Consider the following 15,263-nt stretch of genomic DNA (forward strand, 5'->3'; position numbering starts at 1 on the left):
CTGCTTTCCCTGACAAACTGACACCTCTCTTCTCCCGTGTTCTTACCTGTTGACTGGCATTAAGCAAAGTCAGCCAGGAGCCAGGATTTCAGTGGAGTGTGACATTCATCTGTGGAGATGAGCACTGAGCACAGCAAGCCCTGGATGCTCTCTTGTCTAAAGCTGGTTGTGCATCGTGGGAAAAAAATAAATCTGATGTTGTGATGAGATGAAGACATTCAGGAGGGTTATAAGAAATCTCTCCTATTGTAATTTGATTGTTATTGCGTTTAAATGTAACATTTTTCTTAGTTGATGAGATGCCCAGGCCAGCATCCTGCCAGCACACAGTTTCTCTGCGTGCAGTTGCTCTCAGCAAACTGGCATGCAGTCAATAGGAATCCCTCTGAATTTACTGCTGCCTGTTGACATCTTACTCTGTTACAGGCAAGTATTTAATCAAAGTTTATTGTCATTCTTTTCTGAGATTTAAGTGGGACGTAAAATTTTACGATACATGTAGTATTTTAGATGACAGCTTCATTATTTCCACTGAATAATTTGAAATGCTACAAGGAGAAATATTGATGGCAAACTGGTAATTGTCATTAAATATGCAGCATTTTCGCAGCAGTCACTTGTGCAAAAAATAAATTTTCTGAACTTCTAGGTAGCAGTGCAGAGCAATCTGAAATGCAATTCCTTTGTCTTGGGCCTTTCCCATCATGGGGGTCACTTGAGACTCCAAACATGTTCAAACATGAAAACTTCAAAGTGACTTTGCAGTTTTTATTTCTTAAAAATGAGCATGGTGTTATGTTATTGAATGTCAAAAGGAGAACACTTGGTTTGTTATTGAGTTGATCTTTTGATTCCTGCAGCCTGATGGGATTTTTATTTTTGCTGCCTTAGTTGTCTCGTGTCCAGTGGACATTCCCTTTTTCCTGAGCCAGAAGGGATGTCTTTGGCAGGAGTAATTAAGAACTGTGTCACGGGAGATGGGCACAACAGGTCACTGGGAAGAATGAGACAATGCACCAGAGCTGCAAGGCAGGGTGTAAAACAGACAGGTGCAGTTTATTATTGGACTGAGTCCAAACAAAACATTCTTTTGTTGGTTCAGTGCCTCATCACTGAGTGCATTACTCAGGACTGTGGGAGTGGCTTCTCCTTCTGCAATACAAAAGACAATGAAAAAAAATTAAGTTTCTGGAAAAAACCCAAGCTCTTTGGTTCAAGGAGGGTTTTAGGTAATTCCTTATTTTTTTTCCCTTGTTGGGAAGAATTTAGTTTGCTTTTAGGTGAATGAAAAATTCCACTCAGAATAGTGTTTCTCTGTTACCTTGTTAAAGAATTCAAGTAAGGGACCAGTACATTAGGTAATGAGCAACTTTGTTAGCAAATATATTTACAAAAAAGCCATGCTTATCTTCTCTTTTGTAATTATTACACCTTGACATGAAAGAAAATGGATTAAATCTTTCATATAAAATGCAATCTGTTGGGTATATCTTGAGTATTTAGCTTTATAATCACTAAACTATTCAAGTACAAGGCAATCAGTTAAAAAATTGCCATTAGAGTTGGTCAGGATGCTTTCAATAAAACATTATGAATAGAAAACTGCAACATTTTTCTTAACTACTGCTTCTTTTTGGAAAGCAAGCATTCAGTGAAGCTGAGAACAATCGGTGCTTACGGCATGAAATAAAGAGAATGTGAGAGGGATCAGCTGGGGATGCTGAGGGTCCTGCTTCAATTCTTGTACCTCAGGCAGATCAGCAGCTGCATGGTGTGGGCTGTGCTCTCAGGGAGCTCCCTGGGACTGGATGTCAGACAGGTTTTTACCCAGCAAACTACACCAGTCCAAGCCATGAGCAGCCAGTTTCTCCAGGAGAATTCTCTGGGAAGTGGCATCAAAGGCTTTGATAAAATCCAGATAGATTCATTCACAGCCATTCCCTCATCCACTAAGTGGGTCACCTAGGAGAAGACCTAAGTGGGTGTCCTTGAAGGAGATCAGGTTGGTTAAGCAGGACCTGCTTTTCCTAAATGATCCCCTGGTTTTGCTGTACATGCTGTGTGATAGCATTCCAGGTGATTCACTCCATGACCTCCCCTGCTACTGAGGTACTTCAGCCCTGAAGTGCCCTGGATCCTCCTTCCAGCATTTCTTGTAGCTGGGTGTCACATTTGCCAGCCTCCACTCACCAATCACCTCTAGGACTTTCCTGGATATCCAGGACTTCTGTAAAAGATGGAGAGTGGTGTGGTGAGCCCTTCTGCCAGCTCCTCAGATCATTTGGGTGGATCCCCCATCTGGCCCCATAGAACACACTTCTGCATGTAAAGATTATGGAAAGATCTAGAAAGATTATTCAGTCTTATGTGAGATAAGAATTACACCTTCAATGTACTGAGTGGACAGTTTGGAAGCTCTTGAGAATTTAATATTCCCTTTAAATCTGTGACAATGCATAAAGCACACTTCAGCTATATCCTGTTCTGGTATTTTTCATGGAAAATGAAAGATTATTACCTCCCTTTGTAGTATACAGTAGTTTTCTGAGAATTCTCTGCCAGGCAGCTGGTACAGAAGAAATTCCCCTTCTGCAGTAATAGAAGGCAGTAATTAAACCTGAACACAGTGAATGGAACTATAAAGTAAATCAAAGTAAGTGTTGAATTGTACCTTCATGCACCCAGTGGTAAACTCTTTCTAACAAAGCACAAAACTTCTTTTCTTTGCCCAGGAATTGGGAATTGCAGTGTTGCTGTTGCTATCACCTGCTGTAAATCCAGTGTGAAAAGAAAATGTGGAAGGAAGAAGTTGAAAGTGTATTTGCCTCCCTTCCCCACAGGGTGGTCACCCCACAATAGGTGGCATGAGAGCTTATGGGTGGAAAATGCCACCCCAAAGGGGCTCCAAGTGTTTTACATCATCTTCTGAGGGGAGTGGGTTGGGATTTTTGAAGTATGATTAAATCAGAGGAAAGGCTCTCTTGGCTTTCAACAAGTAGTTCTTCTCTGATGCTTAGATCTGTAGTGCAGTCTGATTGGTGGAAAACACTGGACTAAATTCAGAATTTGGTGAACATCATGGCACTCTCTGACCATAAATCCTGATGTGACAGTTAACTGTGCTGTGCATGGAGGGGTGGGGCTTGTGCTTTCAGGGCCAGTGTCCCATCTCATCCTGTCTGGTTCTGAAACCTGTTCGTGTGCTCCCTGTCAGTGATGGGAGAGGACGACAAGTGTTTCACCTTGCTTCACCAAAGCATGTAATCTCCTGATGCTGCTGTGCCACTGACTCCTGAAACCAGCCTGCCCAGGCTGCCCTGCCATTACCTGCTGCTGTACAGACAAGCTGTCAAAACGTTGGCAGGGATTTTGACGCTTAAGTGACTTGGGAAGACAGCTGGAATAAGGATTATAGGTTTATTTGCTGTTTTCACAGTTTTTTTTTTCCTGAAGGTAGTTCTCAGCATTAGGTGAGCATCCAAAGCATCAGTGGTGAAACAGGGGCTGATCAAACTGGGTTCAGCTTGGTTTTCCTTGGGATGCCAATTGCAGCACCGATGGATGGGGGCTCTGTGTAGGGGGGATGATGCAAAGACTGGGTACACTGAGCCTTTCCAGGTGAGCACAAAGGAAAGGCAGTATAAAACCAAAGCATTTTTAACCATACCTTGCAGTCTGATTGCCTGCTGGATCTACTGTTCCTTCTCATAATACGCTTGAAAAGTTTTATCTGTGCCTCGAGGGCGATGAGCCTGTCGTCATTTAGGGATGCAACTGCAGATAATAGCACTGTGCTGTTGACAGCTTTATGTGCTCACAGCCTGCCTCTCTTATTTACTCACTTGTAGATGTGGGCTCTTGTAAAAGCAGCACAGTTTTTTTACCCTCCCAGTTATAATTGCTTCCTGGGCTGCCTTGTTATAGAGCCTGTTCCTGGAGCATGAGGTGAAAGGCACTTTCTGCCATTATAATTTCTTTTTTTTTTTTTCTTACATATAATTAAGCCTGGATAGTCATTATGGTTTTTTTTCCTAGGTTCATAATTAAAGAAACCTTGAAGGAGAGGCTTGTAACTATTATAAGGGCAGAAGAGGAGGTACCATGTGGTGGGAGCCTTTTGTTTATAAACAGTTGAGCTTCTAGAAACTTCAGATATGTAGCTGAAGTTTCCTGAGGACCCAGAAATACTAAATAATAGAACAGTGTAGCAAAGTCAGCCATGACCGTTCATTGCTTAAAATACATTTTTTAAGACATTGGGTGTAATTCAGTAGCTAAAGAGTTATATTTTATGAATTTTTTTTAATTTGTAAATTCTATGTAATTACTCAAATTTCTTATTTAAGAAAATAGTTTATTTTCTTTTCCTTTCTAAAAGCAATAGTTCCCTATGTTGTATTCCACATTATATCACTCATGTGCCTTCTTTTGCTGCTCATTCTGGCAGTACTTTTGGTTGACAGGGTTTTCCCCACTGTCCTTCTAGTTGAAAAGGCTTTTGGAAAGATGCTTCTCATCAGGAGGTCTGCTTTGGTCCAGGTGCCTTGGTTCATCTGCAGCAGAAAGTATTTCTGTCTTGGATGATGGTGGCCCAATAGATGCAGAATTTTATATCCCTCTAGCTTTTGGGTGAGAAGCAAGATTCAGAAATGAGAGTGGCTGAAGGGGAAGGACCAAAACATCTGCCAGATACTTCTCTGGCCTACAGGAAAAAGGAACCTGACTTCTTTGGGGACTGTACTGTGGAAAAGAAGTTCTGTAGAGATTGCTAGAAAATATGGGGCAATTTTCATTAGTTCTGTTAATACATTACGGCTTTCTATTGATGAAATTATCTCATTCCTTTTGCTTACCTGCTTCAGAGAGTGGACTGCAGCCAAGATGTCACACACTGAGCTGGAAACACTTTTTTTTGTTCTTTGCTTTCCTGAATAAATTTTTAAGATAGTTGTTCAAGTATTACACTTTTCAGCCTGAAGCCTCACCACATGCTGTTCTGTAGCATATTCCTCCATGGGCAGGTGGATATTTGACATGAAAGTCAGGCTGTTTGGTGCAGGCTGTGGCTATTGAACCAAGCTGTGCCTCCTTCCACTCTGTCTTGTTTCATTTGCTCCAGGTGAAGAAGCACCACATCACCTGTGCTCAGAGCTTCCCCATGCCGAGGTGGTGGCTTGTGAAGTCCCTTGTGCCAGGGACTGTGTGGTCAGCGAGTGGTCCCCGTGGTCCCCCTGCTCCCACTCCTGCTCCAGCAGAAACGCCGAGGGCACGCAGAGCAGGAGCAGATCCATCCTGGCCCTTCCAGCCGAGGGTGAGTGCTGAACATTGCTGGATAATCACTGTTCCTGTCATGCTTTGACTTCCTTTCCTGAGCCAAACTGTGTTTAGGTCAGAGCTAATCCCAGTTCCTCAGGAATCAGGGGTAATAATGAGTGCTTGTCTCTGCCTAGAGACTAAGAGATCTCCATGGGCTGGAGTTCATGTGTTGTTGGATCATTTCTCTTCTATATACATATATACACAGAAACAAGGGGGTGGGACTGCTGGAGCAGCTGACTTGAAGCTTTATTCCATCACAATGAGCCTCATTTTACAGAGCCAAGCATGGGAGATGGAAATTGCTTCAGCTGCTAACAACAGCAGACGAAGTTCTCTTTGTTACAAAGTCTTTTAACAACTTTCCAGCCAATAGCATATTAAAAACTGAGAAGTGTTTGCTTAGGCCAGTTAATGAAGCTGCATGTACAATTTGCTTTAAACAATGCTTGCTTGTAATAGTTTAAAACAGTGGATAAAGGTTCATTATTAAGCTTACATGTTTCTGCTATCGTGTTTAACATATTCTTCTAAGGCCTATCTGTACACAGCTCACAGCCTTATTGTTTCTTGTCCTTGCATCTTCAGCATTCTTGCTTTTCTCCATCCTGAGATTTGCTGTCACACAGCTTTCTGAAAGTTTTACACCTTTTCTATTTCCCACAATGTGTCACTTGGAGAAATTCTGTCACAGTTCAAAACTATTTACTTTAGCCTGTGAATTGCTGTCTGGGTGTGAATTTGGTTCTGGAAGGCTCCATCCTGTACCAGTAAAATTGCTCCATGACAGAGTCATCATGCAAGTGTCTTTATATGGGAACATATCAGTAATGATTTCAAACCAGGGAGCTGTGAAAAATGAGGATATGGAAAAGGTCTTGCTTATTTAATTTTCTTTTTTAGTAAGACCTGGAATGTGTTGATCTGCTAGTTGTAGTAAGTAAATAGCTCTTGATAAATACGTGTCATTTCTTCTGGATCTTCATGGGCATATTATGTATCTGCTTTTTTAACATGATGTTAACATCACTACTTAAACAAACCATTTTGTATTAGAAGTGTAGTCTTCTAATATAGTTACACATATGGTAATTAATTTATGTGTTGGTTTATCAGACAGGATTTGAAAGGTCTTGGATCAAGTGCATAAAAATTCATAATACGTGAAGAGGTCCAACAGACTAAAGCCTTGTTGACACAAAATACCAGCTAGTGCCAAAACTAGGTGCAGTTAATGCAGCAGCAAAACACTTTTAGATGCAAATCTAGTCCAGGACAAGCTCTGTTAAGTGCTATTTTGTAAATTATCATTAAAGTCACCCACTGTTTCTGGGCTAATATAAGGACTTGATCTTGCAAACCCTTACTCGTGTGAAAGGTCTGTATTCACATAAACATCCTCATAAGCACTTGTGACGAAAATTGGGACCCTTCAGGATGAAAATAATTGTTGAATGAATGATAATAACTCCTAAAAAAGTCTGTGAGCTAGAGAATGATTAAAATGAAAATACAGTTGGTCTTATATTTTCCGTGGAAGTAATGGATCCAAATAACAGATCAAACATGGAATTACAAGAGTGAAATTGTGAAGGAGTGAATTCTGGAAGTACAGAAGCACAATCATCTCAGCCTGAAAGGCACTAACCTAAAAATGGTATATTCTGAACTGAATACCTAAAGTTTCTCAGGAAGGAATAATTAACTATTAAAATCAAACTTCCTAAATTTTTCTGGGCATCTTTAGCAATGGTGTAACAATTTGCTGTGCAGAGTCACACGTCTGTGTGCAGACAGTGATGGAAATTTGGGGGAGTGGAAGTGGAGTTAATGCCATTATCACTGCAATATTAAGACAATTTTAAATTACCTACTTTCTCTGCCTGTTTCATACCCAGCTCACAGCTGTGACACCTGGCTTCTACAAAGCTCTGGTACCTGTGCAAGGACCGTTTTGCTTGGCCTCTGTCAATGGAGGAAGTGTCTGCTGCTTGACTCTGCTGTTGGAAGATTTATGGAAATTTTGGGTCATTTTCTCCAAGCTTTTTACCTGCTCCCAGAATATGATAACCAGGAAGCTGTAGATGAAACCTGGGAGACTTGATTTAAATCCGATTTTAAAAGATAATTCTTTATGCAGCAAATGTCTAAAACTTAGTGCAAGAGGAGATCATGGAGCAGACACTCCCAACAGGTGTAAAATTAATTATAGGAACTGCTAAACATAATAAAAAAAAATCTGTAAATGGCCAGGCAGGCATGAGGTCCTGCTTTTCTTTGTACAGAAGTTGTCAATGAAATGCAGAAAGTGGCCAGACTCTTGTGGTCTTTATAAAAAAATCATGTCCTGCTTGCAGTGTTGGAGGCAAGTTTTGGTGAGCCTTTTCTTACAATGTTGAGTTAAATCTGCCTTGTTTAGGAGAGCTTTGTTAACATATTGTAACTAAGATAATATTGAAAAAAGCCACCCTAATTTTTCCCTGGGAAGTTCAAAATTCGAATTGGATATGTTCTTTAGTTTGTTTTTTTTTCCTTACAAATGGATCAGGCATTTTGCCATTTGCTTATTACAATTATTTGTTTTTAAGACAAGAAAAATAACAGGTTTGCATTTTTCTTGCCAAGTCAAATTCTTCAGGAAATAAGCTACCTGGAGCATTTTCTACTCCATCATCATACTGAACATTTCTGAGACTGAACACTGTGTGGAACAGTCCATTTTCATGAAAAGATGAATGGTAATGTGGCATGATTATCCAGTGGGTTAGGTAGTTTATCTCTTTTTCTTTTCTCACTGCTGTTCAATGTGGCCATTTGGGGCCTTACCTTTTTTCAGGAGGGTCAGTCCTGCAAGGCAATGGGCATCCCTTTGACATCCCTTCATCTCCTGTGGATTTTAGTAGGGTGTAAATGTGCTCTGTACCTTGTGGTATCTGTCCCCCACACTTCAGCTCTTTCAAAACCTGCAGCACTTTGGCTGTGTCCCAAGTTGTCTGGATTGTCCCTCCTGGAGAAGAATGGTTTTGATTTTAGTAATTTTTCTTCTTTCTTCCTAAAATGACAGTGCTTACTGTTAAATTTCACTGCATTGCTCCATAGCTTTTGAGTTATGATCATCTGCTTTTATGGGTAAATTCAGCTGCTGGCTGGACTGTCACAGCTTCTGGGGAAGCTCTTCAAACTCCTGTTCTTTGGGACATTGTCACAAGTTGCTGACAAAGTGCAGAAGGTTAGCAAAATCTTTGGACATCAGTTTGAAGGATGGTGCTTCAGAGAAGTGAAGGCTTCATACTCAAAACATGTTTTTCAAGTTTCCCCCCTCCTTGATTTGCAGACCTGGGTGTCATTTGATGCACCCTGCTGTCATTACAGTTCATCTTCCTCTACTGCTCAAATCTTTAGGGTTCACATGAATAGAGTCCAAACATGAGACAGAGATCTTCCTTCTTGGGAGATTAGCAAGGAGAATGAACATAAAAATAATACTTAATTTGTCTTTAAACCTGATTGCATGTTTGCTGAGTGATACTGGCATTTAAATGGAATTAACTTGGCTGTGTGTAGGAGTTATTGATAAAGTAACTCAGAAATATACTTTGCCTATTTCTGTTTCCATTATGCATTGAAATACAATTTTATGCAAGGCTAGTTTAATGAGGAAACAATATTTTAGAAGGTTGTTATTGCAGCCATAAAGGTCAACAGCTTTATTTAAGCTTTATTTATTTATTTTTTTAACAGGGGGTGGGAAAGAGGAGGTATTGTGCAAATCTGACTTTTTAAAAAATTATTTTTCTACATTTTCCTTTTGCCACATGCTGTGACATGAGGATATGGTGTTCTCTTGACCCTTTCCAGGTGGGAAAGCCTGTCCCCCTGAGCGAGCCCTGCAGGAGCAGCGTGCCTGCAATGAGCACCCGTGCGTGCATTTCTTCTGGGAAGCGTCTCCCTGGAGCTCCTGCTCTGAGGATGTGCTGGGCACTGCCCTCAACACCACCATCAGCTGGAGTGGGGAAACCACCTGTGGGGTGGGCATTCAGACAAGGAAAGTCTTCTGCAGGAGGAGCAGCTCTGGCCAGGTCACTCCCAAAAGGTATTTAAAGAAAGCTTGTTAGTGTTTATTTATAAAATACATGTGTATAAAGGCATTTTCAGCAAGTGTATGGACTCTGCAGCATTGAAATAATTTCATTTCAGGGTTACCTCTACAGGTACTGCTCCATCACTGTTGTAACAGGTAAAGAAACCAAATATCCAGCCCATTTTAACTTTCCATGTAAATCCAGGCAAAAAGTATGCTTTCAGTGGTGGAGATTTTTTGCTGTAGCTCCTCTGCTACTCTAATTTACAGTTTTCTGCAGATATTTTCCCCAAAGGACAGGTGTGAGGAAAATATAAAATACATTTGAATACAATGTTCAGCAACACCTTATTAGCAGTGCTCTAATAAAATAGAAAAAGTAAATAGATTTTTGCATTATATTTACACTCCAACAGGGCAGTACCATATGTGTGATCTATATTGTTCACTTGGTTTATAAACTTCTGTGATGTGATAGCAACACAACAAAATTACGTATTCTGTAGTAGAAATATCCCAAATTTTGCTTTGCTTTAGTAAATGAGGAAAATAAGTGGCACAGATGTTTTCCTTAATATCGAAAAATCAAGATGTTGCTAATTATTTTCACACCATTAATGAGTCTAGAGACTTAGAACTGAGTTTCCTGTTGTAACTCTCAAAACAATGCTGTTTGTGTAAGCAGACTGTGCTGATTTCAGTAAAGTTAATTAAAATTCTTGAGGTTAATGGGGTTAATTAAATAAAAGGAAAGAAATATGGTATTCTTGTATGTCTCAAATGCATTGATATGCTCCAACTTTACCTAATTAAGCACATTGTTTATGGAGCTATGTAATGCCTGAAATGGTTGTTTGCCCCCTGCATTTTTGAGGTGGTGTGAGAGGAAATGGAACTGAAGTAGCTGAATCATGGTTTTAACTTTTTTTTTCTCATACAGAGTAGTGGCACATTCCTCCTTCAAATGGGATCATTTTGGGTTGCATGCATTATTACTAAGTATTGTTGAGTGGTCTTTTAAATAGAAATTAATAAGGAGTAAGAAAGAGTAATTCCCTTCCTATTAACCCACTTGATATGTAAGATCTGACTGATCCCATAAAATTTCCCTTTTCTGCTCTTCAAGTCCTCATATATTAACCGTGCCTGAAACTTTTGTTAGAATATGTATGACATGTTTTCCATGTAGGAGTTAAAAATGAATGAAGAAAATCACAGAGCTCTTCATACTGTATTACACTTGAAACTATTTTTTATGTTTGTGTTCCTTGGAGGTTGAAAGTTGAGGAATATGTCATCAGCCCTTACAGACAGGTGGTTTGAAGGCTGTTGGATGTTGTGCTAAAACAGGACTACTTTATAATCATAACTACTCACTTTCTTTGGTATTAAATATATCTGTTTTACTCCCATGAGCTTTGTAGTTTTGATGTCACAGACAGAACTACATTTAGCCTGTAGTCATCAAGCTAAGCTCCCCATTTTAATTTTTTTTTTAAATCCTTGAAATGGACTAAATTCAGATGAGTTGCATGAGTGAAAAGAAAAATAAGGCTTGCTCTGGCCAGGAGTAGTGTCTTTGGTATGGCAGTGTGCTCACAGCCCTGTGAAAGTCTTAGGAGTAAAATCTTTCTCCGTAGTTTTAAGTTTTTATTTTGTTTTATCCGCGTTTGGATCCGCAGGTGTCCGGAGTCGGTGCGGCCGGAGGCGGTGCGGCCGTGTCTCCTCCCCTGCAGGAAGGACTGTGTTGTGACACTGTTCAGTGAGTGGACACCCTGCCCCACAGCCTGTCAGCCTGGTAAGCCTTTAAGAAGTTGAAATTTAGGTGAAAAATTAGAGCATTGACCAAGAAACGTGTGGCAGATGAAGTTCACACCAGTCTAATAATTTTTAGGGCATTCATCTGCATGAGTTTTGGACTTGAGGACTTTGGACCTTGACTTTTGAGTTGATGTTCTTGAGTGGGTGAACAGCTTTGGAGATGTGAATCCTCTTTCCCTGGAAAAAATTCCTTCTGGGTTTCTGCCTCCAGAGTCAAAATTCCACGGTCCCTGTGCGGTATGACTGCACATGGAATTGCTTACATATGAAATGTAATTTTCTTGATCAGCCTGGGTGTACGTACAGGGTTGTGCAAATACCTCCTGTTCTTTGTGGTTTTTCAAGGGCCAAACACCTCTTTGATCTTACTGGTTAACTTTGAGGCACAACGAGTGTACCACAAAGTTTCTTTATAATCATCTAGTGTTGGGTTTTCTGACACATTTGTGTGTTTCATTAATTGTTCAGATGAAAGTCTACTCAGTTATCAGAATATTTCATTATTGTTGGTAGTTTCCTTGCCCTTCAAAGATTCTCAGTGAATGCTTTAGCATAGTCCTTGTTAGATTTTACAGGAAAATGAGTTGCTTTCTAAAACAGTGAATCCTGTTTTAATTAGCAATCTATTTTTAGACTTTAAATGAGCTGCCTATGAAGGAGTAGAATAAATTACCTGGTAAATTACTTTGTTTATTAAATAATAGTCTACAATTAAAATGAGAAGAAATTAATTATTTAACCTCCTTGGCAGTGTTATCATTTTAATATAATTCTAAATTAAAACTTCTTAGATGAGGGAGTTTGTTTTTTACTAAATCTGTTATTGATATGGCTGCATTGCAAGATTTTTTTTTTTTTTTTAATTTGCATGGCACAATTAAAACCTCAGCACGATAATGAAATTTCAAAGCCACTATACATACGTGAGTTGTTAGGGGTGTTGTGGTTTTTTTATAGAAAAGTTGTATTTAATGAAAGCAATATACAGATGGTGAATTACTAATCAGATCAAGCAGGAGCAGGTATTGCCTGGCAGATTTAAAATTAATTGTGTACCAGCATAAGATCAGAACTTAGACAAACATGGAATCACTAAATCAGCTTTACACAGAACTTTAGCAGTTGAGCTGTTTGTAGTTTATCTGAGGAAATTCATCTGAGTTTACCATCTCCCAATAAAAAGCTGACATTTTCCCTACATTTAAATGTCATCAGACAACCGTCTGTCTTGTGGCAGAAGATTATCTCCTGCCTCAGAGGTGCAGACAGCACTGAACTAAGGGCAGGAACAGATGGATGGACAACATAATTCACAAAGGAAGTGCCACTGAATCCAAGCACCTGTTGGGGAGCAGGAGCAGGGAGGTTGTGGCAACTGCAGTCTTCTGTAATGTATCTGTTTTACCTGGGCTATGAGGATGGATTGAAAAAAATCAGAGAATCAGTGGGGTGGTCTCAGGATATGGAATGGTCTGAATGAGCAGCAGGTAGATTTTCCTCTGCCACCTGCTTTCCTGGGGGTGAAGGTGGCCTGGAGAGGTAACTGCTTTCAGCATGGATGAGGTACTCCCTGGTCTGTCAGCACAGATTTAAAACAGAGAGATTAAAAAAAGCAAACAACTAACAATAAATAACATGTTTAATCTTCCTTCTGAAAATAGATGGTGCCTGTAAATACCTTTTCTCTTCGGGGCATTGGTTGTCCAGGAGGAAGGTTGGAAATTTCACAGTTACTTAATTCTCTAAACAAGTTTACAGTAATTTCACGAATACAAGCCGCACCAATTTGACTAAGATTTTGCTCCTAAACCGGAAATGCGGCTAATAATCAGGAGCGGCTAATACAACCTCAGAAGTGCCTGCCAGAGTGCTGAGCCGAGCAGCTGCAAAGTCGGCATTTTGCGATTGTTACAAATCGCTACTTTGTTGCACCGCGGGTGGAGCCTGGCTCCGTGTAGGCAGCACGGGGGGCGGGGAGAGAGGCGGGAGAGCTCTCTTTCCTCCTCTGCCACAGCCCAGGGGAGAGACGGGGGGGGGGGGCCCGGCGCCGCCATTGCTGCAGCTCGGGGAGGAGAGGGGGGACCCGGGCCGGCCCTACCGCGGCCCGGGGAGGAGAGGGGGGACCCGGGCCGCCCCTACCGCGGCCCGGGGAGGGGGGGGAAGCCGGCGCCGCCATTGCTGCGGCCCGGGGAGGGGGGGGGAAGCCGGCGCCGCCATTGCTGCGGGCCAGGGAGGGGGGGGGGAAGCGCGCGCCGCCATTGCTGTGGCCCGGGGAGCCGACGGGAGCCCCGCGCAGCCATTGCCGCGGCTCGGGGAGCCGACGGGGTGCTTTGTCCCCGCCCGCCGCCGCCGCGGCAGGAGCGGGGAAACTCCGTCCCTGCCCGCCGCCGGCGCCACGGGCGCGGGAAAGCTCCGTCCCCGCCCGCCGCCGCTGCCGTAGGAGCAGGGGAAGCTCCGTCCCTGCCTGCCACCGCAGGGCAGCGCCGACCCGGGGTGACCGAGCCCAGTGGCAGCGGCGGCCGGCCCCGAGCTGCAGCACCGTGCTGGACCACCTGGCCCCGTCAGCGGCCCCTAGCGGGCCGAGCCTGCACAGCCTTAGCTCAGCCAGTAAACCCCGCCCTCCCGCCGTTCTGTTAATAATTGCACGCGGGTCCTCGCTGCGAACGACAAAGCGGCTTATATTCGTGTGCGGTTTATCTATGGACAAAAACCAAAATATTTGCCAACACCCAGAGATGCGGCTTATAGTCAGTGCGGCTTGTATTCGTGAATTTACTGTACATGAAATGTTAGATAGTAGCTGTCCTATTTTTTCCCCATGCCTTAAATCAGATTTGAAATGAGAAGGGGTAAAAGTGGATAAAATGCATGGTGTGCCACAATAAGAAATTCCAACAGCCTCTACTTTGTGTCAGACCGTTCACAATCTGCCACTTGCAATCCTCATAAACACACAGCCAGAGCTGGTCAAAACCAAAGACTTAAGAACTCTTATCTCTACCAAGGCATTGGAGACAGTGCTGATTTTGGTGACTAAAATCTCAGAAAGTCTCAGAAAATTTGTCCTTTTTTGTGTGTGTGAGCAGAATCTTGTGTTGACCAGACTCTGGCTTTCCATCTAGTCAGGAGCAGAGTGGGAAGTGGGATGTTTTCTGTGGAAGCTGGACTTGATACAGCACATGTTCCAGGAGTGAAAAGGAGTTTTGTCCTGCACTTGAAAAGGAAGGATGCAAGGTCCAGGGAGGAATAAGAGTGGGTTGGTAGGAATTGTATGGCACTGTAAGGGAGGAGAATGGAGGCTGGGGAGTGGAAACAGAGGTAAGGCCCCCCTGAAATTCTCAAACAGCATTATCTAAGTTGCAAAGTCAAGGACAGAGAAATTAAGATGGTCCTTAGATCTTGAGGCTTGAGGTTTTTTTTCTGGACTGCAAATAACCATGCTGGAAATCAGTTTGGCTTTAAAAGGACAGTCTTTCCACAGTGCTAGTACTCAGGAAAAATCAGACTATAGCAATTTTAACTGAAATATAAAAATTATGCTCATTAACATTTGTAGGGAATGCTATAGAAAAGCCAGTGAGGAAATTCAATTTTGAAAATGGGGTTTGAGTAAGGTGCAATAAATGTTGAGGATAATTTAGTTTCTTGAGGTGGAGAAAATTGCTGTGGGAAGCTCATTTAGATTTGGAACTGATTAATAGGAAAGAAATGGGTAAGATTCTAATGGTAGTAGATAATTTGAATGAAAACCATCACAAAGTGATAGAGTTCACAATTCTTGGAAAGGAAGGATGGCAATATCACAAGACATTTAAAAAAAATAAACTCAACAAACTGCATGGATTGGTATCTTCACCTCTTGGGAGCTTGTTCTCTGCACACAGGAGTGCAGAAGACCTGGAAGCTCCAAGAAAGCCTGTCCAAAGGGCTGAAGCCCTACTGGACTGTAATTTCTATTCTGAAACTGTGCTGATGGCAAGCCAGAAGCAAGAAATGTGCAATATATGTGTTTTGCAAGTTCAAGGTTCAAACCATGAAGGGGAAC

At 41.8% G+C, this 15,263-nt stretch overlaps 1 protein-coding gene across 1 annotated transcript in view; it reads left to right on the forward strand.

Moving 5' to 3' along the window:
- THSD7B (thrombospondin type 1 domain containing 7B) overlaps positions 1-15,263 on the forward strand; it is a 239,071-nt gene that overhangs the window by 158,967 nt on the left and 64,841 nt on the right. Inside the window, exons 9-11 of the mRNA XM_033065271.2 lie at positions 5,120-5,311; positions 9,175-9,409; positions 11,080-11,195. Coding sequence (XP_032921162.1) covers positions 5,120-5,311; positions 9,175-9,409; positions 11,080-11,195 — 543 coding nt within the window. The remainder of the gene's footprint in view (positions 1-5,119; positions 5,312-9,174; positions 9,410-11,079; positions 11,196-15,263) is intronic.

Source organism: Catharus ustulatus, chromosome 7 (assembly GCF_009819885.2).
Source record: "Catharus ustulatus isolate bCatUst1 chromosome 7, bCatUst1.pri.v2, whole genome shotgun sequence".
Taxonomy (NCBI): Eukaryota; Metazoa; Chordata; class Aves; order Passeriformes; family Turdidae; genus Catharus; species Catharus ustulatus.